Raw genomic sequence first — 26,939 nt, forward strand, 5'->3', positions numbered from 1 at the left:
AATAGCAATTCAAAGATTCTATAATGTTTGTCATTGTCATTGAGAGTTAGGTATAGAAATGCATATTGAAGATCTCATTAGTGAGTAAATGTTACAGACCATAAATTTTCATTCAATTTCTGCATCTTTTATTACATGAGGCTACCTGTGTAATAGGTTGGATAGACAAAGAGGTTTTTACGGTGAAGGCTGGCGCCACAGCGGCATTTTTGACCTGAGTGTTAAAATATGTAATGTACATTTTATAAGTCAAATACCCTCTCTATGGCAATTAGTAAGAGTGAGAGAGTTTAATCCTGTATAGTACGGACGTTGAAAAGTAAGTGAATTTTCATTTATTATTATTAGTTTATCTTTATTTTAAGTAAATGCAATTTCTATTCAAATATCTTAGTCAAACGATAATTTATCTTACTTTAAGTAACATACTCCTTAGATATGTGTTCAAAATTTGATTTATTTTGATCCTTTTATTTGTAATTTGTATACTCATTGTTCAAGCTTAAACTTTTATTTATCTGATGTCTCATTCATTATTCTTTAAATATGTAATTCTATTGTTTAGCTGTTCAAGAAAAATTTCTGTTTAAAAGGTGGTATATACTAGAAAAGGGGATTATACTAGAAAAATTTACGAATATCTCGATTTTTATTTCCAGGTTCTCTTTCTATGATATATGCTTATAATAGTTTATAAATGATAATTATGAATGAGATTAAATGTAAAAGGTAAAGATGTTTAGTAATGAACAATAAATGACGAGATGCTTGAATGAGGTAGTCATATTTTTAATAGTTGATAAAATTTTTAAACATTAAAGCAAAAAAAAAATTTTTTCCCAGAGTATTTTTATAAACAATTGCTATAAATTTAGTAAATAAATTAGTAAAAACTAAAATTTTCAGCTGAATTTAGTCTTTAGCTAATGGAAAATAAATAAGTCTCTTGTATTTTTATCGTATCTCTATTAGTTTTTAAATTATAATAATTTTAAGGATGAAAAACTAGGTAAGAATGACCAAATTACAGAAAACTTTTATTTAAAAATTAAAAAAAAACAAAACCATGTCTGCTTTTTGTGACAATAAGTAGAATAGAAAAAATATCATGTAAAAATTAATTTGTTTATAACAAATTGTTTATTGCATAAACAATAAAAATTAGATAAAACGAAATTTTTTATATAAAAAACAAATAATAATTTTTAAAAAAATGGTTCCTTAATATTAATTTTAAGTGGGAGAAAATGATTTTTATCAACAAATGCGTTATTAAGCAATAAAAAAAATTTTTTAAGGAAGAATTTTTCTTTTAAAAATTATTATTTGTATCAAAGATTGAAATTCCATACAAAAAATTTCAATTATCTAATAAACAGCGTATTTATTTATAACAATTTTTTAAACAATAAATGATAAAAATTTTTTAAAATCATTTCTATGTAGCTTCTGACAACATAGAAACAGATCATTAATAATATTTTGAAAAAAAAATTTTTTTCGATGATTAATGCAAGTTTTTATTTTTGCAATAACGGAAATTATTAATAAAAAACTGAAAAATAAAAATTTTTTAATTTTTTCAATGAGGATTTATTCTAAAGGCTTTCAAGAATCGCTCAACGAAAGGAAAAAAATCTCAAATTTATAGTTATCACACTTGCAATATTCATGTTCAAGCAGAAAAAATTATTAATTAACTATTGCATAACCAATTGAAAAATAGTGATAAAAATTTTTTTCAGACGAATTATTGTTCATTTATCTATCCAGTAAGCTTTTGAATTTTTTCATTTTTTAAATTTATTATTTAATATGATAAAATAATTTTTATTGAAAATTCTAATCCCGGATTTTCCATCCTTATGAACAGGCAAATACATTCAGACCCAGACTAATTACAAAAATTTTCTCAGGTCCACTTTGAAGCCGAACAAAGACACTTAAAGTGATGATTTATGAATTCTCTTTTTGTTCAATTTCAATAGAAATATATAGTTAGAAAACGATAATCATATAAATTTAACTATAAATTAATATAAATTAAATAAATTCTCTAAAGTTTTACGGTTTTTTTCTGGTCTGCATACTTGCAAAAATTTTTCTGATTTTAACCATTTTATAGACTGGATAACTTATTCATTCAGCCTTAATTTGCTGCTGTATAAACCTTGAGACGACCAATTTTCACTGAGATCTAGGACTTTAAATAGAAAAGGATTATTTTGTCTTTAACCAAGAAAAAAGGCTTTTACTGACTTTTTGAGAAATCAAAGCTCTGAATTGAATATATATCAAGAAAACCATTAATGTTGAAAATGCTTTTTATAGTTCATTATATACCAAAAAAAACTTCACAGAGTTTTAATTTAATTAATCCAGACGTTTTTTTTTGTTTTAATCGATTGAACTTTTGAAAAAATTAAAGGAGAAAGTTTTTTATCTCAATCCTTATTATCTTTAACAAAAAAAAACAAAAAATTTTTTAACGATTTTTTTGACATTTTATCGATAGAAGTGTTTAAATTTATACCAAGAAAAGAAAAAAAATTCTCGTGAAAAATTTTCAAAAAATAAATCTTTTTTAGTTTTAAATTAAAAAAAACTTTTAAATTAATTTTAATTAAAAAACGTGATTCGGCCACAGCCGACATGGATAGGTAAATTTCTTTGTTTTGAATATTGAAAAAAACATAATTAAAAGGCAATAATGTCCTAAAATTTATTTTTATTATAATTTTTGAAACAAATAATTTGATAATGAGACTTTTTTTTGAATTTCCGCTCACAAATAAAATTTTTATTTTCAATTAATATTATTTTATTATTCTTTATTTTTTATTTTTAACTGAAATTTTTTATGAAAATTACTTTTTTTTTTTAATTTTTAATTTTTCATACATATTTTAATCTTTTTATATTGACTGAAAATTATGTTCAAAAAATTCGGAAGTTATAATGATGACAATAATAAAGTTGACCTAGATAAAAATATTTTTATCTTTAATAAAATCACTAGACATAATAACAATAACTGTCGCATAATGTAGTATCGTTCGATAACTTTGGGTTTGAATTAGATAAAGTATTTTTGTTGTATAACATAAAATTTAACAAAAAAAAAATAAAATTTTTTATTTTATTTTTATTATTAAATAAATTGCTTATCAAGCTTAGCTTACAGCAATGATACCTAGTTAGACTAGTCAAATTGCACATACATTATTACATACATTACATACATTATTAAAGTTTTATCATGATACAAATAACATAGTCATAAGTAATTAAAAAAGTAATTAAAAGTGGAAATGTATACATAGTTAAATAAATAGTGAGTTAATCAGTTCGGGGAGAGAGGATAGTATTTTTTTTTTTTTTTTTTTTTTTTTAAATAGATTGTAAGTATAGATTTTATAAATTACTCGTTGAAGCAAAAAGCTCTAAGTCTCATTGAGCGGGCCAAAAAAAGGTAAATAAATTTAGCAGTCGAGACATTAAAATTATATAATAGGGTGGACAGCTGGTCGGTAGTGTCAATAGTGAGAATATTGGGAGCAAGTAGAGGGGTTATAAAGTGATCTCTGTACGGTTTATAAATGGGATATTTAAAAAATATATGTTCCAGGGTTTCTTTTTCATTCAGGTTACAGATGGTACATGGTATTTGGGGATTAATTGTATAATTAAATCTATTAAAACTAAGTTTGACATAGTGATGATTTGCCAGTCTAGTCTGTGCTAGGACTCTCGCTATGTATAACGGATTGTTTACAATGTAGTTAGCAGTACTAGAGCCCAAAAATCTGGGGATCGATACTTGACAAGATGCTTTGGATCGTATAATGTCAAGGTCAGAGAGTCTGAGATGGGCTGAGTATAGTTTGGTGATTGACGGAATCTGACTTCTCCAGTAAGCACTAGTTAAGTTGCTCCAAATGGAAGTAGGAGCATTAAAAGAATTTAAAATGAGTCTGAGCTGAGTGACCCAGTTATAATTCGGATCGGAACTGGGGTTTTTTGACATCTGGAGTAGTCTGTAGAAGCAAATTTTGGGGATACGGTGGTCTCTCATATCCAGAAGTTTACAAATCCATTTAAGCGCTGCTCTCAGTACTCTGACCTTAACATTTGACATAGCTAGTTCGTGTTTGAGCTCTGCACTGGGTGTACCGAGGGGAAGGAGGAGAAGCCTCTTGAAGAACTGTAGCTGGGATTGTTCAAGAATGTCGAGGTAGCGAAGACCCCAAATATGAGAGGCATACAGTTGGGTGGTGGCTACAATACTGTCATATATTCTGAGTGTGCCTCCCAAGACTCAGCGCGAATACTTGCCAGCGCAGAGATAGCAGCTCCAGAGGCTGTTCGAGCTCTCTGCGCCGCTACCCTAGCTGCTGTCAAGCCCAACGAAGAGCCCGTGAAGGGAACACCCAGGTACACATATTCCTCCGACCAGTCCACAGAGTTATCTCTATAAAGGAGGTTCGACCTTTCCCTCGGACCACCCCTTCTGAAATGGACACATTTAATTTTCTCTAAGTTAACAGAGAGGGAGTTGCTAGAACAGTAATCTCTAAGTACAGTAAGCTTTCTCTTTAAATCGAATGTCGTATTAGCAAGTAAAACCAAATCGTCAGCATATAGTAGCATACAGAGATCAGTGAGACTATTGCTTCGATTATTGGCAAGAAGCTTTCTCCAGAGGCTGCCGTGAGGCACGGAGTCGAAGGCTCTTTTGAAGTCTACAAAAAGACCGTACAGTCGGCCGCTCTTGTTAGACAGTTTCAGTTGTATAGCCGATAGAAGAGCAAAGATATTATCATCACAGCTTTTATTTGCGGTAAAACCCGCTTGTTCGTCCGGCAAGACCCCAGTATGATCAATCCACTGTATCAACCTGTTTTTTAATGCTGAAGTAAAAATTTTGGTAATAACATTGACCATAGCAAGTCCTCGATAGTTATTCAGATCAGATCTGTCACCTTTTTTATGCAACATGAACATGGCAACACATGCCCAGTCATCAGGGACTTGCTCGGTGTCCAAGATTTTGTTAAATAGTGACTGAATATAGAGAAGCCAGTTGTTAGGCAGATTTTTGTAGAATTCAGTAGTGATTGAATCCATACCGGGGGCCTTGCCATCTTTGAGGGAGGAAATGCTCTTAGTTATCTCCTCAAATGTAAACTCGGCATCCAAAACCGGGTCAAGCATACCAAAGAATAAACAGTTATCCAAAAGTCTCGGGAGGTAGATGTCTTTGTAAAATTCATTCCAAGTTGCAAGAGGCAGAGGAGGTGGATGTGATTGTCTTCTGAAGTTGTTAAAAGTACGCCAAAACTGAATGCTGTTATTAGTGTCAGAGAAGCGCTGAACGATTTGGAGCTTGTATGAAAAGGATTTGGATTTTAGGAGAGTCTTGTAAGATTTTTTGAGGTTCAGGTAATTTGATAAACTGGGTTGAGAAAAACCTGCCGCTTTAGTTGCTTTTAATGCTAGCTTCAGATGGTTCTTAATAGTAGCGCAGTCTCTGTCAAACCACGGTTTGTTTAATCTATTCTGGATGTTGGTGGGTTGTGTTTTTGACATACCAAGTGCTTTGGCAGTGGAGTAAATTGTTTCCGTAAGGTTTGAGCTGAGAAGGTCCGAGGAGTCAGTGTCAAAAGAAACTTCTAAGTGTCGAGACCATAACATGTCGTGGAGATATTTAGGCTGGAGATTTTGTTTCCAGAACAATTTGTCAGAGGGAATATAGCTATCAGAGGGGGGTTCTGCATGAGGAACAAGACTGGGAAACACCAATGAGAGGAGGACAGGAAAATGATCGGAAGTTGTGGGAGTGGAGATGACTTGTATATCAGACATGTATGATATACCGAGGAGGTTAGTCCAGATAAGATCAATTACGGATTTGCCTTGAGATGAACAGTAGGTATATTGTGCAGGCGAGTCCCCAGGTAATCTACCATTTAGCAGGATGAAGCCATTGGTTTCGCAAAAGTCAGTTATTAGAGAACCTCTGGGAGAGGAGATAGTGTCCAAGGAGGAGTGATAAGAGAGTAAGGAGCTACCGGAAACAATGTCTTCGTGAACGGCACCTTGAACGCCAACTCGAGCGTTGAAGTCACCACCCAGGACAATTAGGTCATGCTGGTGGGTAGTTTGAACTTCACACAAGGTTGCTTGTAACATGTCTAGTATATAATGGAGCGTTAGTGTAGGGCTAATATAGACATTACATAGGATAAAGCTCCAATCGTCCGACGACACCCTAAACAACCACCAAGGTGAAATATCAAGAGACTCGTAGTTAAATTTTTTATTTATACCGATTAAAATTCCTCCACTAGCTCTCCCAACATCATGCAACTTGGTAGCCTGAGAACAGAGTAAGTTAAAATTATTGAATTCATTGGAGAGAATAACTGGGGTGGTTGACCAGGTTTCGTTTAAACAAAAAATGTCAAACTTACTTAGAGAGTCCCAACTACTGACACTACGGATACCATGACAATTCCAAAATACTATCCTCAAATTGTGTTTTTTGGGGGATTATTGCGAGGAGGCTTTGTCGAAGTGTTGTGACGCATGGAGGGTCCGTTGGCTCCTGGTTGAGGTGGCGTTCCCGTGACTGAGGTGGTGAAGTCCATGGGTGATGGAGAAGAAGAGCGTGAGTCAAGTGATGCAAGACCACTGGCCGCTGCGCGCTGAAGTCTGGCCTCGTATTCAGCTCTGCACTTGTCCGGAGTCCGATCATGATCGATGTAAATCTTTTTTGGGCCTAAACTTTTCTTCTTTTTCATTATCTCAGCTTTGAGGGACTGAGACGTTATTTTGGCTTCGATCATGTTACCAGTTTTGCCGATCAAGGTGGCGTGTTCCACACTATTCACAACGTCAAAGTTATCGCGAAGAAAAGAGTCAACAAATGTACGAAGTCTGTGCCTAGGAATGTGGGCAGCATCAAGACCTTTAATTATTATGATGGCTAGACGACGGTGCTTGTCAAATGTGTCAAGTCTTTTGTTTAACTTCTCCAGGTGATTCTTGATGAAGTTGTCGATCAAAGGCGAGGGTTAAGAGGCTGGCATATGAAGTTGAGAAGAATCGGGTGCGGAGTTATTTTGTAGTTTAGCTTCGAGGCTGGCGAGTCGATCGTCTATAGAAGTAAATTTGGAGTTGTAAGTTTTATCATTATTGGATATTATTGTCGATAAGCCCTGAAGAGCAGTCGTGTTATTCAATTTAATCTCAGTTATCTCGGTTCTGAGCTCTTCAATGATTGACAGTTTATCCTCAATTAATTGCTGGATTTTAGTAGAGAGAGCCTCCACTATTCCTTCCTGCAAACAGGAGAGGGTAGCAGGGTCAAGTGTTAATCTCTTTTTCAGAGGTTGGTTATCCTCACTATCAGAGAGTTCTTCGGCATCCCGATTTCTTTTCTTGATGTTATTGTTGAGCAATTCGACCGGCGATCCAAGAACGTTGAGACTTAGTTTATTCCAAGACTCTGCTATTGTTTTACGACCCTTGTGTGTTGTCTGGGTTTGTGGTATAGTTTGGGATTGAGGCAGCAACTGCTCTCTATCGCCATAAGAAGGTACTAACTTGGTAGCTGAGTCATTAGAGTGAGAGGTAATGTTGGAATTAGAGGATACCATTATTAAGTATAGTACGTAGATATAAATGACTAACGGAAAATTATCCAATTGTTTTCACAAAAATTACGAAATACACTCTTAAAAAACACACAAACAGTTATATCAGCAAAAACAGCTAGATTTATTTTCCAGAAATAATCAAGCAGATATTTTATAGGCACCACTAATCATCCAAAACAATAAACAAATCAGCAGAGTAAAATATACACGTCCAGCACTCAAGCGGCCATCTTGCCATCTATATATATATATAGGGGGGTTTTACCGTACTTCGGTGCTGTTTTTTTTTGCACCGAATAGTAACTTATTACCTCTATCATTCGTAGGAAAGTCATAAGTTTAAGTATGTCACATTAGTTATTATGTAAAAGACTCTCAAGGCCTTTTTCAATAATTCCTGTATTTTGGAAATGCCGAAAAAACTATTATCTCTATAATTGAAGCAGATTTATCATTCACTGAACGACCCACACCTAAATTTAATTTATAAGTAAATTTCTGTAGACGTTGAGACGATAATTATTATTAAAATAAAAGAAATCGCATGAACTTAGCAAAATATAATGCTTTTGTTTCTGAGAGATGTTTCGCTGAGTGATATTTCGCTGAGAGTTGTTTCGCTGAGACTTTTTTTTCTATTTTTCTGAGAGTTGTTTCGCTGAGATTTTTTTTTCCAAGAGTTTTTTCGCTGAGACTTTTTTCGATGAGAGTTGTTTCGCTGAGAGATTCAAAATATAGAGAAGTTTATATGTAATAAAATGTTTTCAGAGAGATTTTTAAATGAGGGATTCCTTAATGAGACTTGTTTTGGTTGTAGGAATTTATCCTGAAAGTTGTTTCACATAGAGATTTTTTCTGAGGCATTTTTAAATGTAGAGAAATTCTATGTAGATGCTCCGGACCCATCATAATTAAAAATAAGAGCTTAATAACTATGTGAGGACATACTTTTAACTAACATTTTTTTTTATTTAGTGACATAAATTAAATTAGCTCCGCTAGATTCATATTTTTGGAGTAATTATTTATAACATTTTATTTTCTTTTAATCTAAAATTTGATACAAATAAGAATTAAAATTATGTACATAATAGAAATTCGGAATTAAAATTATGTACGAAATGAAAATAATTGAATTAAAATTATGTACATAATAGACATTCGGAATTAAAATTATGTACATAATGGAAATTCATAATTAAAATTATGTACATAATAGAAATTCATAATTAAAAATATGTACATAATGGAAATGATTGAATTAAAATTATGGACATAATAGACATTCGGAATTAAAATTATGTACATAATGAAAATTCATAATTAAAATTATGTACATAATGGAAATGATTGAATTAAAATTATGTACATAATATACATTCGGGATTAAAATTATGTTCATAATATACATTCGGGATTAAAATTATGTACATAATAATAATTCAGAATTAAGGTTATGAACATAATGGAAATGTTTGAATTGAAACTATGTACATAATGGAAATATTTAAATTAAAATTATGTACATAATAGAAATTCGAAATTAAAATTATGTACATAATGGAAATTCATAATTAAAATTATGTACATAATGGAAATTCATAATTAAAATTATGTACATAATGGAAATTCAGAATTAAAATTATGTACATAATACAAATTCAGAATTAAAATTATGTAAATAATGAAAATGTTTGAATTAAAATTAAGTACATAATAAAAATGTTTGAATTAAAATTATGTGCATAATAAAAATTCAGAATCATAATCATGTACATAATGAAAATTCAGAATTAAAAAAGATCATTTAGTTGCCGAAATGTAAGTAGATTTCTCGAATAAAAAAATTAGGGAAACGGTTGACCCTAAAGGTCATTTCTGCAACTTCCCGATAATTCCATACCTGAGCGCTTAAAATTGCACTTATGACGTTTTTGAGCTCTTCAAACTCAAAATTATAATTTATATGCTATTTTGAGCTCTCCGAGCTCTTAGAATTAGCAGTTCTATGCTTTTCAGCTCTTCAAGCTCAAAAGCCTGATAAAAGTTTCATTAAACACTTCTCAAAATTTTCAAACTGCAATTACTTCTAAATAAATAAACCGATTTTCACGCGGTTGGCAGCATTCGACGCAGTTTAGCGAATCCTATGATTTACTTTAAAACACAAATTGATCAGATAAAAAATTTTGGAGAAATTAAAAAAATTCACTTTTTTCGAATTTGTTCGACAACGATAAACTCACGAATCAATTAACCGATTTCGACGTTCTTAGATAAGATCGACGTGGTTTTTCGAGCTCGTATAGTTATATTATTACATTATAAACGATCTGAAAAGAAATGTCGATATCTCACGAACGAATCAATCGATTTTGACCGGACTAGTGGTGATCGACGTAGTTTTTCAAGATTAAAGGCTGAATCGTTTGTGGAATTGATTAGTAAAGCCGTTTAAAAGTTATTCCAAAAAAACCACTTTTGAAAAAATTTTTTTTTGTTGTTTTTTTGAGATTTCTCAAAATCTACCGGTCCGAATCGATCAAAATCATAATGAAAACCTAAAAGTTTGGTCAAGCCCTTCTGAACGGCAGCAACCGCGATTGAATCGGTCAAGCCATTCAAAAGTTATGACAGGGTTACATACATACCAGGGAGAGGGAGTAAGAGTTTTACTCGTTTTAAGCTATACTTCTCGAGCGAGCAGTTCTGAACGCACAGATACTATACTCACTCATGAGATATTTGTCCGTCTAACTAGCGTGCTCCTACTCCGAGTAAGAGCGAACAGCAGTCTTGTTAAGATACTCTTTTTAGGATACTCGTTTGAGGCGCTCAGTCAACGAGGTGAGTGGTAGTGAAAATTCGTCAGCCGCTCCCAAAACGAGTGATAGGGACCAAGACTCCGAGCCGAATACTCCTCCCACCCTTACTTTTTTCACGATTCATTTCACATAAATTTCGACTGTTAAGTGTTGAATATTAGCGCCCTCTGAAGAAGGTAAATAAAAATGTAAGCGATAAGTTTTCTAGTGTAGGCGGAAAAATTTTTCTAAATAAAATAAAATTCGAAAAAAAATACGAAAAATTTTTTTGAACATTTTTTTTCCACAACTATTTTGAAAAATAAAGAAAGTAAAAAAAAAAAGTTCTTTTTCGGTCCATTTTTTAACAATGGACAGGCGTTTAAAACAACACATTTGATGAATTTTCGCCTTTTCAAAATTTTCTACTTTTTGATTCGCTAAATTTATTTCTTCATGGTTTCGAGAAATGACCGAAGAACAACTTTTTTTTTTTTAACTTCCCGCTAAGAAAATCGAAGATTTTTAAAAATCGGGAAGTTATTGTTTTCACCCCGATTTGCAAAAATCGAGTTTTCATCAGATCTCGACGTTTGAAGGTCACAGGAAGCTTTTCTGACCATCCCCGCGAGGTTGTCACGGTGTCTGTATGTATGTATGTGTGTGTGTGTGTGTGTGTGTGTGTGTGTGTGTGTGTGTGTGTGTGTGTGTGTGTGTGTGTGTGTGTGTGTGTTGAAGTCAATGACTCATTGTCGTATTACTCTATAGTTCTAATATACAGTATCACATATAGTTTCTATTAAATATACTTATTTTCTATTTTCCTAGTTAGTTATGTACAATAAACCGATTCATTCGGACGTGTCATTATAACTCTGCGTAAGGTTTATTATCACCAGTTATCCTGAATTCCTAACAGGTTATGGGCCCAGGAACCTGGTTTGGGTCATGAGGTAGACAAGTAAAAGTTCGTAAAGTAAAATAAAGTTCGTAAAGAAAAGTGAAGTTAGCGAAGTAAAATTAAGTTAATTAAGTAAAGTTTTTTTTTGACCAGTGTTAAAAATGGCTGAAAGCAGCACGACGGCTTTTGGCATAAGTAAATTAAATAACAACAATTATCAAGTTTGGAAATTCAAGGTCGAGCGATTATTGAAACGGGAAGGAACATGGCGAGCGATTTCAAAAGCTAGGCCTACTGCAAACAAAACTGAAATCGACGCTTGGGATACAAACAACGATAAAGCTTTGGGAACAATTTGTCTTCTCGTTGAAGATGCCCAAATCTCTCATATCAGAGACAAGGCCACGGCAAAAGGTGCGTGGGACGCTCTAAAAAGCTACCATGAAAAGGCCAGTGGGATTAATAAGTTTACCCTGATTGTTGAGCTTTTACAACTGAGATGCCAAGAGGATGATGACCTTGAAAATCATATTGCTAAAGCTTAGGAATTAATAGATAATTTGGCATCACTCGGAAATAAAAGTGCTGTAGAGTTTGGCCCATGGATTCTTTTACACAGTATGCCGGCGTCTTACCACACCCTCATTTCAGTAATAGCTTGTAAATCTGAAGATGAGCTCACTATGGATGTAGTGAAAGCCACACTAATCAGTGAGTATAAAAGACGAAAATGTTTATCAAATACTGAAGATTTTAATACCGCATTAAAAGTAATTACAAATAAAAGAAACAACAACAACAACACATGCATTGAATGTTTCTTCTGTCATGAATACGGGCATGCAAAGCAAGAATGTCCTAAGTATCTTGACTGGAAAATGAAGTTAAAAAGGAAACAAAAAGAAGAAAAGAAGAGAGAGAAAGCCAGAGCGGTGTTACAAGACAGTTCAGACAGTGAAAATGACGTTCTTAGCAGTACGGAAACAGTTCTTGATCAAGCTTACATTGCAACTAAAAAACACACCAAAACAAGTTGGTTCCTGGATTCTGCAGCAAGTAGCCATATAACTAATGATCTAAATTTTTTCGACGCTATCGACAGATCATACTCATCTAGTGTACGTGTAGCAAACGGCAATTCCTGCAAAGTTTATGGCATAGGAAAAGGAAAAATTAAATGCCTCACAAACGTAGGAGAATGCAATACACTAACACGATGTAATGTATTATACATACCGGACTTCGATTGTAATCTAATCTCTATCGGCGCGCTTGACAAATTAGGATTTATAGTACAAATCAAAAATAATCGCATGTTAATTTTTAACAACAACAATGCAGAAGTAGCAATTAGTGATAGTTTAGGCCAAGTTTATAAATTACGGACACCTGAATTTGCATTTGCTGTTACTTCACATCACTCTGAAAATTGTATTCACCATTGGCACTCTCGATTCGGCCATCGAGACCCAAAAATAATCTCAAAAATGTTTAATAGCAATTCCGTAAACGGTTTAAAAATTGAAAACTGTCCAGTCAAAGAGGTCTGCGAGTCCTGTATCAAGGGGAAGCTGACCAGAAAACCTTTTCCAAAGCAATCAGCAACGAGCACCATTCAACCGTTAGAACTTTTTCACACTGATCTATGTGGGCCGATGCCAACCGAAACTCCAGGGGGAAGAAGGTATTTAATGACTTTAATAGATGATTACAGCCATTATACATATATATTCTTGTTGAGGCAAAAATCCCAAGTAACTCAAGTACTAAAAGATTTTATACAATTCTGTCTCACTCAATTTAACAGCAAACCAAAGGCATTTAGATCCGACCTTGGTGGAGAATATGTCAACTCCGATTTAAAAAATTATCTCCAGCAAAATGGAATTGAAATTCAACATACCATGCTGTACACACCTGAGCAAAATGGCACAGCTGAGCGCAAAAATCGATACATCGTAGAAGCTATTAGAACAATGCTAATTGATGCACGATTACCAAACAAATATTGGGGAGAAGCGGCAGCCACTGCAGTATATTTACAAAATCGCACGTTAACAGGACAGAAACTCATAACACCGTATGAATTATTTTTTCGGAAGAAGCCTGACGTACAACACCTCAAGGAATTTGGCTGCCGAGCTTTGGTACACATTCCAAAGAAATTAAGAAATAAACTAAACACTAAAGCTAAAGACTGTATTTTTATAGGTTATCCTCAGAATCAAAAAGGCTATAGGCTACTGGAGAAATCATCGGGCAAAATTATCATCAGTCGAGATGTTAAATTTATTGAAAATTCCCGTACTGAAGAAAAGGATGTATTTGAGACTGAATTTTGTTTAGAACATAAAACATCGACATCGACACCGACATCAGAGAAGCTAGTAGAAATTGTATACATCCCCACTGATATTCTGGATGAACATTCATTTAACAAAGTACCGTGCCAGTTAGGGGAAGCTCGAGAAGAACCAACTCCAGATGATGCCGAAAATGTACCTTTGATACAACGACTACCTGTTCCAATGAACCAAACCCAAGATCCACTGATAGACCCTGATGATAACCCTGCACCAATGGAAGATATTTACGATGACAAAGAACCAAAGTCAGTTGAAGAAGCTCTGAGTGGGCCCTACGCTGAGCAATGTAATAAAGCAATGGCTGAGGAACTCGAATCATTAGAGCGAAATGAAACCTGGGACCTTGAACCAATACCGAGAAATAAAACAGCAATTGGTTGCAAATGGGTTTTTAAAATTAAAACAACCGCAGATGATACTATAGATAGATTCAAAGCCAGGCTGGTTGCCCAAGGTTTTTCACAAAAATTTGGTGTCGATTATTGCGAAGTTTTTGCTCCAGTTGCCAAATCCACCTTCATTCGAGCTGTATTATCTATTGCAGGAAAACGAAAATATTACGTCAAACATTTAGATGTTAAAACTGCTTCCCTTAACGGAAAAATTAAGGAAGTAATATATATGAAACAACCACCTGGATTCGTGATAAAGGGATTCGAAGAATTTGGATGCAGACTGTACAAAAGCATTTATGGACTAAAGCAGTCGGCCAAGGCCTGGTATGACGAGCTAGACCAAGTCCTAACAGGGTATGGTTTTGAACGTTGCGATAATGATCCTTGTCTGTACAAACACGGAAACAATACTTTATCCTACCTTCTTGTGCATGTTGATGACATCTTAATCGCGTCCGCCTCAGAAGAAAGGATGGAAAAAATCATAGTTGTACTAAACCAAAAATTCAGCATCACTGATCTTGGCCAAATAAAATGCTACCTCGGTGTGGAAGTTATAAGAAACAAATCTGGCGAATTTTTCTTATCACAACAAAATTACATCGACAAGGTATTGAATCAAACCCAACTTGAGGATGCAAAACCATCTGAATACCCGATGGACACCAAGTACGAAAAAAATCGTACTGATTCCCCTGAAATAAAAAACGATTACTACGGTAAGCTTATCGGGAAATTACTGTACATCTCAATCAATTCGAGGCCAGATATTAGCGCAGCAGTATCCATACTAGCTCAGCATATTCGAGGCACCCGACAGATCGACTGGCATGAGCTCCAAAGAGTCTGCAGGTACCTGAAAGCTACTAGAGACTACAAGCTTCGTCTTTGTTCCAACTCCAGCGATGATGAAGCACTCATTGGTTTTGCAGATGCGAATTGGGCTGAAGATAGGAGTTCGAGAAAATCGAACACTGGATACCTATTTAAGCTGTTCGGCGGCACTATAAGTTGGACAAGCAAGAAGCAGACCTGTGTTTCTATATCATCCACAGAAGCAGAGATTGTTGCATTGTCCGAAGCCGCCAGAGAATGCGTATTAATCCGAAAACTACTCGAGTTCCTCAATCAACCACAGAAATCTCCAACAACAATCTTTGAAGACAATCAAGGATGCATAAGCAATATCCGTTCTCCCGGCCAAAGCTCTCGCAGTAAGCACATCGATACACAATACTTTTATACTCGAGATCTAGAGACAAAAGGTATCTTGAATTTAACCTACTGCCCAACAGAATCTAACCAAGCCGACTTATTAACCAAACCATTGGGACCACAACGAACATCAATCATAGCCAAGATGATTGGACTTGTAACAGATCTCCAAGAGTAACGTCATTGAGGGGAAGTGTTGAAGTCAATGACTTATTGTCGTATTACTCTATAGTTCTAATATACAGTATCACATATAGTTTCTATTGAATATACTTATTTTATATTTTCCTAGTTAGTTATGTACAATAAACAGATTCATTCGGACGTGTCATTATAACTCTGCGTAAGGTTTATTATCACCAGTTATCCTGAATTCCTAACAGTGTGTGTGTGTGTGTGTGTGTGTGTGTGTGTGTGTGTGTGTGTGTGTGTGTGTGTGTGTGTGTGTGTGTGTGTGTGTGTGTGTGTGTGTATGTGTGTGTGAAAGTATGTGAACCGCTTATAACTTTTGAACGGCTCGACCGATTTCATCGTGGTTGGTGCCATTCGAAAGGGCTTTACCAAACTTAGATTTTGAAAACTATTTGGACCGATTCAGATCAATAGATTTTGAGAAATCTTCAAAAAACTGAAAAAAAAATTTTTTTTAAATGTGGTTTTTTTTGGAATAACGCTTCATGGTTCAATTCCAAAAACTAATTAGCTCTTAACCTCAAAAAACCACGTCGATCGCCACCAGTCCGGTCAAAATCAGTTGATTCGTTCGAGAGATATTGTGAACGAAAGAAAACCGAAAAAAGTGATTTTTCGGAATAACTCCGAAATTCCTAGCGCGATCAATTCAAAATTTAAGATTCATTGTGAGGCTTGAAAAACTGAGTCGAATGCTGCCAACTAAGTGAAAATCGGTTTATTCATTCAAAAGTTATTGCGGTTTAAAAATTCAAAAAATAGTATCTTATCAAATCTCTATCAGACTTTTGAGCTTGAAGAGCTCCAAAGCATAGGAAAGCAATCTCTTTGAGCTCGGAGAGCTCAAAATAACTCATAAATTGTATTTTTGAGCTTATTGGTGCAATTTTAAGCGCCTAAGTATGGAATTAGCGGGAAGTTGCAGGGATGGCCTTCAGGGTCAACCGTTTTTCTAATTTTTTTCAATCTAGTTTTTGAAAGAAAAAATACAAATAAAATGTTTGAAGCTTTCTTTTATTTTTTTTTTTAATTTTTCGAAAAAACCATTTATTTTTTCGATGATTACTAGGGTAAATGCACCAGTTGTTGACCGGTCACCAATTAGTTGACCGATGTATAAAAAAGTTAATTAATTAATATTTTACAATGGTTTTGTTTTCTTAAAGTATTAAAATAAAAAAATATGGCATTTAATCATCATAATAAAAAATTACGCAATTAATTGCGCAGTGATTATAGCTTTAAAAAAATATTCTGAGTTTGTTTACAACGCAACCAGCCATAAAGCGGTCAAAAATAACTAGCGTACAATTGGAGAGTGAGTGCATTTCATCATTAATTTAGTGATATTTATCGCCATAATATAAAATATTTTAGTTTTATTATGTTAAATAAAGATCAGATTCCAACTTTTTTGAAAAAATAAAGTTAAATTATAAGTTTTAGTATTATTTTAAGACCGGTCAACTATTGGATCCGTCAGAAGCCCTTTACCCAGTAAGAAATTCATTCGGTCATTTATTAGACCCTCTGATTTTATCACAATCCAATTAATGACCGTATATTTATAATACTAATTTCTTAACCTCAAAATTAAATCTGTCAAGTGTTTAAAGTACTTTAGTCGATCAATATTTTGTAAATATAAAAATAATCATTATAAAATGTATATTTATAATTAAAATAATACTTAAAATCTTTTTTGATTATTAATTTTATTTTGTTCTAATTTTTTTAGTGAACGGTTATATCAAAGAACGAATTATTAGAAGAAAAAATTGCTAAGCAATTAAAAAAATAAAAAAGAGTTACAAGCTAGTGAAAAAGCTTTAATTGAAAAAAAGAAGGAGAAGAATAAAAAAATTTCAAGTGAATCAGAAGAATTATCGTCATCAAAATGAATTTGTGATTATTTGTGACCTAAAAAAATGTGACTTTATGTTGATTATTGCCATTGTTTATGTTATTTTATAAAAAAGTACGATTTAAAATTATATTGTATGTTTAGTTTTGTTAAAGATGTCATTAATACTTCAAAAGTACTGCATAAATTTAATTACATACATGTAGTTTACAAAATTACTTATAATTATTTCAGCGGTCAATTAATTGGAGAACGGTCGGTCATTTATTGGGTTTCTTCGGTCAATAATTGGTGATTTTAGTATTTCAAGATTCAAATAACAAAATTAATATAATTTTGTTAATTTTTATTATAAATAGTTATTAATTATTATTAATTAAGTATTTACCTTTAATAAAATCCATTACAAATTGTTTTTAGTAGGTTAATAGATTTTTTATAGCTTAGTACAGAAAAAGAAAACCTTAATCGGTCAATAATTGGTGCATTTACCATACCTCCAATTTTTGTTTTTTTGTTTTTTCTTCATATTTCGAAGTTTTCTTTGAACAAAAAAATTTTCAAAACGGTGTTATGAGAAAAAAAAGCTAAAAAAAAAATTTTTTTTTTCAATCGGAAAAAAAAATATCAAAAGAACACCACTCCGAAAAAATTTGAGAAATTGCAGAAAATATTAAAGTTTCATATGTTAAAAAATAAAAATTAAAAAATGGTTACCATCGAGAAATTTTTGATTTTTTTCAAAAATCTAAAAAATAATGGTTAAAATGGGTTCAAAAAAATTTTTTTTATTTGTTTTTTGAAATGTACATTTAAAAACAAAAATTTTGAAAAAATAAACGTCCCTATACTAAGTTAAATTTTGAAAAAGTAATGGTCATTTGAAAAATTATGAAAAGCATTTTTTATAGGGTAGAAAAGGTTGAAAAATTTTCAGCCAAATCGAAAGGGGTCAGGGTAAAAAGTGGTCAATTTGGCGTAGAAATGCGCCTTACATGAGAAATATGTCTAGTCAAAAAGTTCTAAAACGTGTTGAATAGATATAAAGCTTCTAAAATTATTTGTAATACCTTATTTAATTCGGAGTGACGTTTAGTAAATTGTTTTTCAAGGATTAATCAGCACATAAAAAATTACGATTGTCATTTACGAGACAAGTTGAAAAAAAAGAAAAAATTTTTCAGTTTTTCGTAAATAACTCAAACGCTAATATTATTTATGAAATTAAAAAAAAAAAATTCTGAACAAGGAGGAAATTCGGCCCATTTACACTTGAAGTCATAAGCTATCTATATAATATTTTCCTGCTATGTAGATTATGTTAAGTGTACATAGATGAACACTGGGACTTACAGATATAAAACGGATATCATATTTGCGATCTTTCATCTAGTGGGTCAAAAAGCATACATTCTATATAGTACCCAGCAGTCCAGACAGTAGAAAAAAGTTATGGGTTTTGTTTAAGACATCAAGTATGCATGGTCAGATTTGGAAAATTTTTGTGAGAACCCTGTATAAATTTGCTAATAAAAATCTTAGAAATTGTGATAAAAATATGAACAATCACTCGTTCGATTTGGAATTAAATTCTGAAAGTATTGTTGTTGTTTTTTTATTTTTTTGATGAAGATTTCAATATGTTATTAACAAAAAACATAGCCAAAGTAACAAATCTTAGTTTTTCGTGAATAACTCAATAACTATTGGTGATATCAAAAATCAGAAAAAAGATCCTTAAAGAGGAGAAAATTTCTAAAAAAAAGTCGTGACTCCCGGAACACTAGCTTAAAAAATAATAATTTTTATTAAATGTTGAAAATAGAGTTCCGCGCGACTTTTGTCACACGGCCGCGCCGATGCTAAAATACGACGGCAGTTGCGTGGAACCCTATTTTCAACAGTGAATAAAAATTATTGTTTTTCAAGTTAGAGTTCCGGGAGTCGAGATTTTTTTTTCAGAAATTTCCTCCTATTTAAGGATCTTTTTTCCGATTTTTGATATGACTAATAGTTATTGAGTTATTCACGAAAAAGCTAAGATTTGTTATTTTGGATATATTTTTTGTTAATAACAAATTGAAATTTTCATCAAAAAAATGAAAAAAGCAACAACATTATTTTCAAAATTTAATTCCGCATCGAACGAGTGATTGTTCATATTTTTATCACAATTCCTTAGATTTTTATTATCAAATTTACACAGGGTTCTCACAAAAATTTCAGCTACCATGTAACATGGTAATGGTTACCATTCTACATAGGAATAAGTTATATTCTTTCCTCTCCGTGATATTTTGCAAGTAGCTTTAGATTAATCTATCTCGTTAACGAATAAAAATTGCATGAAATATGCTGGAAACAACATTTAGAGTAAAGATTAACAAATAAAATAAGCAAAACAGGATTTCTCTAGGACCAATAATTTACGTCATAAGAATTTTTTAATGCAAAATTGAAGCGTTGAACGCCAACACGTTTAAGTAAGTAGCTCTAACTTGGTAAATAATTTATCGATTGATCTATTTTTTTTTAATCACAGCTTGGACTTACTTTTATTCAGAAAAAATTTAAGCATAAAAAAATTTAATGAAATTTTAATTGCCCAAAAACGGTTTTTCAGTTTTTTTGGGCTCAAAAATAGTACAAATATAATACATGACTTTCGATTAACATATACACGCAAGTTCGAAGTGACGAGAGATTTAAAGAACAAATTATAAATAGGAAAAAAAAATTTTTTTTATGCAAAAAAATGGTTTGAAAATTTTTGCTACCAACGAGTTGATGGTATATGCCTTAATTTGTAAGACAAGAAAGTAAAAATAAGTATCTCTCTCTTGAGTTTTCAATTCTGAAAGTTGGGAGAAGGTAGAAAGGGAAATTATTTTTATTATTATTATTACAATATACAGATCTCCGAGAGAGAGCGAGAGGATAAGGTTTCTTATCGTTCGATCGACAGATGAGAAAAATTATTTTAAATATATTTGACAAAGATTCTGTTTCTAAAAACTTTTTCAAAAATAAATTAACTTGCTTTTTTTACTTAACAATTGAATCAACTATTTGTTCATACAATATATGTATCGAAATGCTAGGAATTTTATGATTCGGATAAATAACTGGTCGTCGAGGGAGCTTTATTCAAAAAGTTAATTTGATTATTCATAAAAATTTACCAAACTGTTGACCGAAAATTATATAATCTATCAATCATTATGTTAAAAATGATAATGCTATGCAAGTAATGAAAATGAAATTTTTATTAATGAATAAAATGTTTGGTCAATTGTTAAGTATATTTTTATAAATAATTACATAAACTTTTTAAAAGAAGTTTCCCAGATGACGAATTATTTTTTCCGAATCATAAAATTATATGAGTTGTTTATGACTTCAAGTGAAAATGGCGTTTTGTCAAAAATTTTTTAGGTGAATTTGATCTATACATTTTTCTGAGTTTTTAAAAAAAATTTTTTTCATCGAACCATTGCACATTTGATGTCTTGAAAAAAACGCTACATGTTTTTTCTCCCGTTTGAAGCATTTGAGCGGAAACCTTGAAGTCCAGGTATAGTATATATCATTCATTCTATTACTACAGTATTACCTCTGCTTTAAAATAAAGGTTCAGACGAAAATTGTAATAGTGTTATTTAAGCACTTGCAAACTTAAGTACGTCAGAAGTCAATGATATTATTAAAAAAAAATTTTAATAGTGAATTAAAAATTTTTTATCTTATTACCTTATTTAAGTTTTTTGAGTGTATAATATTTATAAAATTTTTCGCTTTTATTATATAAAGTAAAAATCGTAGTTCCTCAAGCTTTGTTTAAAGTTTATTTCGAGATACAGAGAAATTAAGCTAACATGGCAACGTTTAAAACTACAGAAAATTCAATTAATTTATTCATTGATGATGTTAAAGAAAAACTTAGGCATGCGTTAAACTTCAAGAATAAAATCGAAATTTTAACTTGTATACCTCAAGAATGGAGTAGTCGCAAAGTTTCACATATATTCAATGTTTATTATTCATTTGTAAATAAATTACGTCTATATCAAAAGCGACTAAAGCGAAGGAAACCAAAAATTGTCTCAGCACAGGTAATTGACTATTATTTTTTTGTATTTTATTTTTAAGAACTAATCTTGATCATTTATTTTTAATCTCTCAAGCTCAAAAAAAAAACAACGAAAAATCAAAGCAATCATCATAGATGAATATTACAATATAATAAAAATTATAAAATAAAAATATTTATGATATTCTCCGTATACTAGTTTCCTGAAAAATAATAAAACTCATTCTCTGTGAGAGTAAGCTTAAGTTGAAAATTATTATAAAATTAATTACAAATTTTAAGCTGTTTTATGTGCCTATTGTCTATTTATTACCTACTGATATTATAGATTACCTATCAATAATATATAATATAGGTTCTTTAAGCAGTCTAAATTTCATAATGACCACGTTTTGAAAAGTATACCTAATTACCAATGGAATTAGTTTCATTATCCTATTTTTTTCTTTTTCCAACTTTTCTGTAATGAGAATTTAAGTACTTGGGCCTTACTTCCTCCTACAAATTTGGGTACTTAAAGGAAATGTACTTCACTATTTTCAACAGTTATTCAAGAGTATCGACTCAGACAGTAACCTCGAAAATTTTAAAATTTTGATTCGATAAAAATCAATTTGTTGTGTCAGTTTTTTGATTTTTTTATTATAAAATTTTCATCTTTTTTTATCTTCGAATATTATAAACATGACTTCTAAACAATCCGGAGGGAAAACACGAAGTGAAATAGCATCTCTTTTTGAGTACGTTAGGAATCAAGCTAAATGTAAAGTTTTAAATTCCTGGGAAAAAATGATCAGATCTGATCAGATATGAAAAGGCATGAGTCTTCAGGTCTGATCAGATATGAAAAATGACCGGGTCTGATCAGACCTGGCCAGGCATGTTCATGTCTGATCAGACCTGTTCATGTCTGACTCGATCAGATCCATAAAAAAAAAAAAAAAAAATTGGTGCCGACGGGGATTCGAACCATGTACGTTGCGCTCTTCAGACTGATACTTTACCTGTTGACCCAATGACTCATCTTATCTCTACTGTACCTTTCAAAATACTTTAAGTAATTTAAATTTTATACATGACTTATCCTTATAGTTAACGGAGTTCTACACTTAATTTATTAATTATTAATAATTAATTATACACAGTAAAAAATTTCGCGTCATTGCGTCAAAAAATTTCGTGATAAAAATTTTTATGTTAAATATTTAACACTTTTTTGTGTTAATTTAACAAAATAAATGTTAAATTTACACATAAAAGTGTTAAATATTTAACACAAAATTTTTTGACGCAATGACGCAAAATTTTTTACTGTGTATATTAGAGTGATTTATTTGGGACGGGTATGTATTTTTTTCGATCCATTAACATATGGTTCTCTGTAAAGTAAAAAAAAAATTTCTTCAAGGTTTATTCCGCAATTATAATTTTATTGTTTACTTTCAAAATTGAAGTTTTTTTTAATTAAAACGTATAGGAAATGAAAAATTATTTGTGTGTTCTATAATTTAGCAGCTTTTGACACTACTGCAATGGACCAAGGCGGTAGCTTAAAATAATAACAGACACCTTGAAAAGACTTATCGCCTATCGACATCAACTGATATATTTTGGTATTTTCAGGCTATCAAACTCAAACTTTTAATAAATAATCTTATTTTTCGCGTATTCAATAGAACACAGTAAAAAATTTTATGTCACTGCGTCAAAATTCATCGTTAAAAATCATCGTTTTGGCATGGAAAATTAAAAAGTTCATGCTTATATAAGCCGAAATTTTAGATGAAAGTTGTACATTTAAAATTTATAAGGGGATAGAAACTGATACGTCATACGGAACAAATTAATTTTAAAAATAGAACTGCAGTCTATAGTTCGATAAAATTTTTCTTCCAGACTTAAAATATCATTTAAGAGAGCAGATTATGCATGAACAGTTCTTGTCAGCTGATATATGGAGTTTTAATCCTTATCTATTTTAGGCTAGATCAGACATGATTAGACATGGACAGGTCTGATCAGGTCTGAGGGTATTTAACGCTTTAGACATGAACAGGCATGGACAGGTCTGATCAGGTCTAAGCATATTTAATACTTCAGACATGAACAGGCTTGATCAGATCTGATCAGGTCTGAGCGTATTTAATGCTTCAGACATGAACAGGCATGAACAGACATGAGCAGGCATGAACAGGCTTGATCAGGTCTGATCAAGTCTGAGCGTATTTAACACTCCAGACATGAACAGACATGAACAGGCATGGACAGGTCTGATCAGATCTGATCAGGTCTGAGCGTATTAAATGCTTCAGACATGAACAGGCATGAACAGACATAAGCAGGCATGATCAGGTCTGATCAGGTCTGAGCGTATTTAACACTTCAAACATGAACAGGCATGGACAGGTCTGAGCATATTTAACGGTTCAGACATGAACAGGCACGGACAGGTCTGATCAGACCTAATTTCAGGCCTGATCATACATGAACAGGCCTGATCAGGTCGGATTTCAGGCCTGATCAGATATGAACAGGTCTGATCAGTCCTGATCATTTTTTCCCGGGTTGTGGTTATCAATCTGTAAGTACATCGAGTATTAATTTTTATTTGTTAAAATTTTATAAAAACGCTTTAATAATGACGTTTGTTAGTTCATATCAAACTAAATGTTAAATGTTTTTCGTTGTTTTTTTTTTTTTTTTATCAATTTAACAGAATTAGAAATATGTTCAATTAAATTATTTCAAAATTTTAAATTACTATTGTTATAAAAATTTATTAAATCTGATGGTATTGTTTTTTCCAGAAAGAACATACTTCTAATCAAAGACGTCATTTGAAGGATCGACATCGCGAAATTTATGACCAAATATATCCATTCAATCAACATAAGAGTGAGTTTTCTACTACTGAGACGGAAGAAGAGTCAACAAAAGAGTCAACTTATTTGAATCGCGTAGCATTAAATAAAACGACTCTAAAAACGGCACTATTGAAGCTAGTCACAATCAATGGTCGCCCTTTTTCAATTCTACAAGACGAAGGAATGCGAATGATTTTGGATCCATTAATTTCTCGAATGCCAGAGAAAGTAATCATCAATGAAGAGACTGTGAAAGATGATGTAATCAACACTGCCAATAATATCAAGAAGACAATACAAAAAGAGGTCAAAGAATGCAATTTAGTCAGCTTGAAAGTTGATATTGCTTCTCGCTTAGGGCGATCATTTCTCGGAGTTAACATTCAGTATATTAGAGGCGGTAAAATTATAATCAGAACACTTGCTGTAGAAGAAATAACAGAAAGGCATTCCGGTGAAAATTTAAAGAACTTGATTTTGAGAACTTTTGATTTATACGGAATTGATGTGAAAAATATTTATTCCTTCACATCTGACAACGGTACAAATATGGTCAAACTCTCAGAATTACTGGCCGAAGAACAAAATTTTCCTGTGGAAGAAGATGATGTACGCAATGAATTAATGTGCAATATTGACAATACTACCCTTAACAATACCGGTAGTTACACAGACAATCCCATTGAAGAAGATATGGACTTCGAAATTAATGACTCTACAACTATGGATGACGACAATGATCTTGGATTTGATCTTGAATTACAACCAGATCTTTCAGAAATGGAATTGAGTCGCTCAATGGAAACACTGCAGCAGAGTTTTTCACTGGTTAATATTCGTTGTGCAGCTCATACGCTGTAGCTTGCAGTTCAAGCTGCAATCAATAAATCAAACCTTCAGAAATCATTGTCAAAAGCAAGAAACGCAGCTAAAATTTTTAGAGTCGACAGTACAATTAACGAAATCAGGCGTTTAAGACCGACTGCGTCAAAACCTATTCTCGATTTGCCTACTCGCTGGTCATCTACGTATGATATGTTATTCTCTTTGCTTAAATTGGAAGACTTCAAAAGTTACGTTCCATCACTTACTGCGAGTGATTGGAATAACATAAAACATTATGTAAAAGCATTAAAACCAGCAAAAGATGCTACTTTAAAATTACAAAAGGAGCAGCTAACGTTGCCGGAATTTTATTCAGTGTAGTTAATATGCCTCGAACAAACGGAAAAAATTCAGACGCCATTATCAAAAAACATCATAAAGTATATGAAAGTTCGACAAGATAATCTCTTTGAGAATCTTGCTTTAATTTCTGGAATTTATTTAGACCCTCTTTATAATGTTTTACTAACCGAAGAACAGGAGACTGAAGCTGTAAATCATTTGAGTCAAGTATGGCAGAGTTTGAATTCATTAAAAAGAGGTGATCTAACTGAACAGGATTTATCAAATAGTGTAGTGGATAAATCATCCGAAGAACTTCAAGAGGATACTTCAATACCAACAGTGCTACTCCAACAAACTACACGCTCGAAAGAAGGCGAAGCTTGAAAAAAATGCAACTATTGATATAAAGCCATTGTTATCAAATTTTAAGAATCAAGAAGAACGAAATCCTCAAATTCCACTGCTTCAATATTGGGAAGAAAAAAAGTTGTTAATGCCTGAATTTTTTCAACTTGCAAGAATTATATTAGCGGCTCCTGCAACTCAAGTTTCCGTAGAGCGACTGTTTTCCGGACTAAAGTATATTTTTTCAGACCTGCGTGCAAAGCTGAAATCAGACTTGATAAATTCTATAATGATCGTTAGAATGAATTACAAAGATATTTATGAAAAAAATGATAATATAAAAAAGGTAAAACAAGCTAGAAAATCTATAAATAAAAGTAATACAAGTAGTTCCATAAGTACAGAAAGCTCAAATGAGAATAGTCAAGAAGATGTGTAATATGTTGTAATCTAATATATAAAATTCTCGTGTCACAGTTTTCGTTGCCATACTCCTCCGAAACGGCTTGACCGATTTTGATGAAATTTTTTGTGCTTATCCGGTATCTATAAGAATCGGCCAACATCTATTTTTCATCCCCCTAAATGTTAGGGTAGTCCACCCCTAAATTTTTTTTTTTATTTTTTAGACAAAATTTTTAATTTCTATTTTTTTATGATACAACATACAAAAATACATACAATCCTCAATTTTCACCCTTCTACGATCAACCTTTATTTTTTAATAGCCATTTTAGTAATTTAATCATTTTTCCTCTCCGGTCGAAAACTGATCAATCGTCATTTAATTAGTTATCCCCGCCAGATGTCTACAGGTGTCACTTCTGACCCAGTAAACAGCACGGAGTAGGGATGAGAACGAAGCCGGTCTCCTTTCTTTCTCACTCCCTACACAGTTGTCGGCCATCATTATTGTTTATGCATCAAGTGTAGTAGTAACGTTGACAATTATTATTTTGCTATCTCAGTGTAACTCTCATATTAACTTTTAATCATTTCTATTTTATCAATAATAATTAAATTATCAATTTTGAGTGTATTTTGCACGATTAGTTAATCAAGTGATTTTATA

General features: G+C 32.2%; 2 protein-coding genes and 1 long non-coding RNA gene across 3 annotated transcripts; 2 read left to right on the forward strand and 1 right to left on the reverse strand.

The window, feature by feature from the left end:
- Positions 1-4,278: 4,278 nt before the first annotated feature.
- LOC123272913 lies at positions 4,279-6,192 on the reverse strand. The gene has a single exon (XM_044739935.1). The coding sequence runs from the start codon at positions 6,190-6,192 to the stop codon at positions 4,279-4,281; it is 1,914 nt and encodes a 637-aa protein (XP_044595870.1).
- A 10,972-nt stretch (positions 6,193-17,164) lies between these two features.
- On the forward strand, positions 17,165-17,354 carry LOC123272778. Its single transcript, XR_006511160.1, has 2 exons — positions 17,165-17,200; positions 17,273-17,354. It is a non-coding gene; the product is annotated as an uncharacterized LOC123272778 (long non-coding RNA).
- Positions 17,355-21,232: 3,878 nt separating this feature from the next.
- LOC123272777 lies at positions 21,233-26,483 on the forward strand. The gene is made up of 2 exons (XM_044739772.1): positions 21,233-21,510; positions 24,296-26,483. The coding sequence occupies exons 1-2, from the start codon at positions 21,274-21,276 to the stop codon at positions 25,211-25,213; spliced, it is 1,155 nt and encodes a 384-aa protein (XP_044595707.1). The 5' UTR covers positions 21,233-21,273; the 3' UTR covers positions 25,214-26,483.
- Positions 26,484-26,939: the final 456 nt, after the last annotated feature.

The sequence above is a fragment of the Cotesia glomerata genome, linkage group LG10, assembly GCF_020080835.1.
Source record: "Cotesia glomerata isolate CgM1 linkage group LG10, MPM_Cglom_v2.3, whole genome shotgun sequence".
NCBI classification, from domain to species: Eukaryota; Metazoa; Arthropoda; class Insecta; order Hymenoptera; family Braconidae; genus Cotesia; species Cotesia glomerata.

Coding starts and splice junctions, on each gene's coding strand:
- LOC123272913 (XM_044739935.1), bottom strand. CDS start 6,192: ATGTTACAAGCAACCTTGTGTGAAGTTCAAACTACCCACCAGCATGAC.
- LOC123272777 (XM_044739772.1), top strand. CDS start 21,274: ATGGCAACGTTTAAAACTACAGAAAATTCAATTAATTTATTCATTGAT. Junction 21,511..24,295: donor CAAAAATTGTCTCAGCACAG/GTAATTGACTAT, acceptor TGTTTTTTCCAG/AAAGAACATACTTCTAATCA.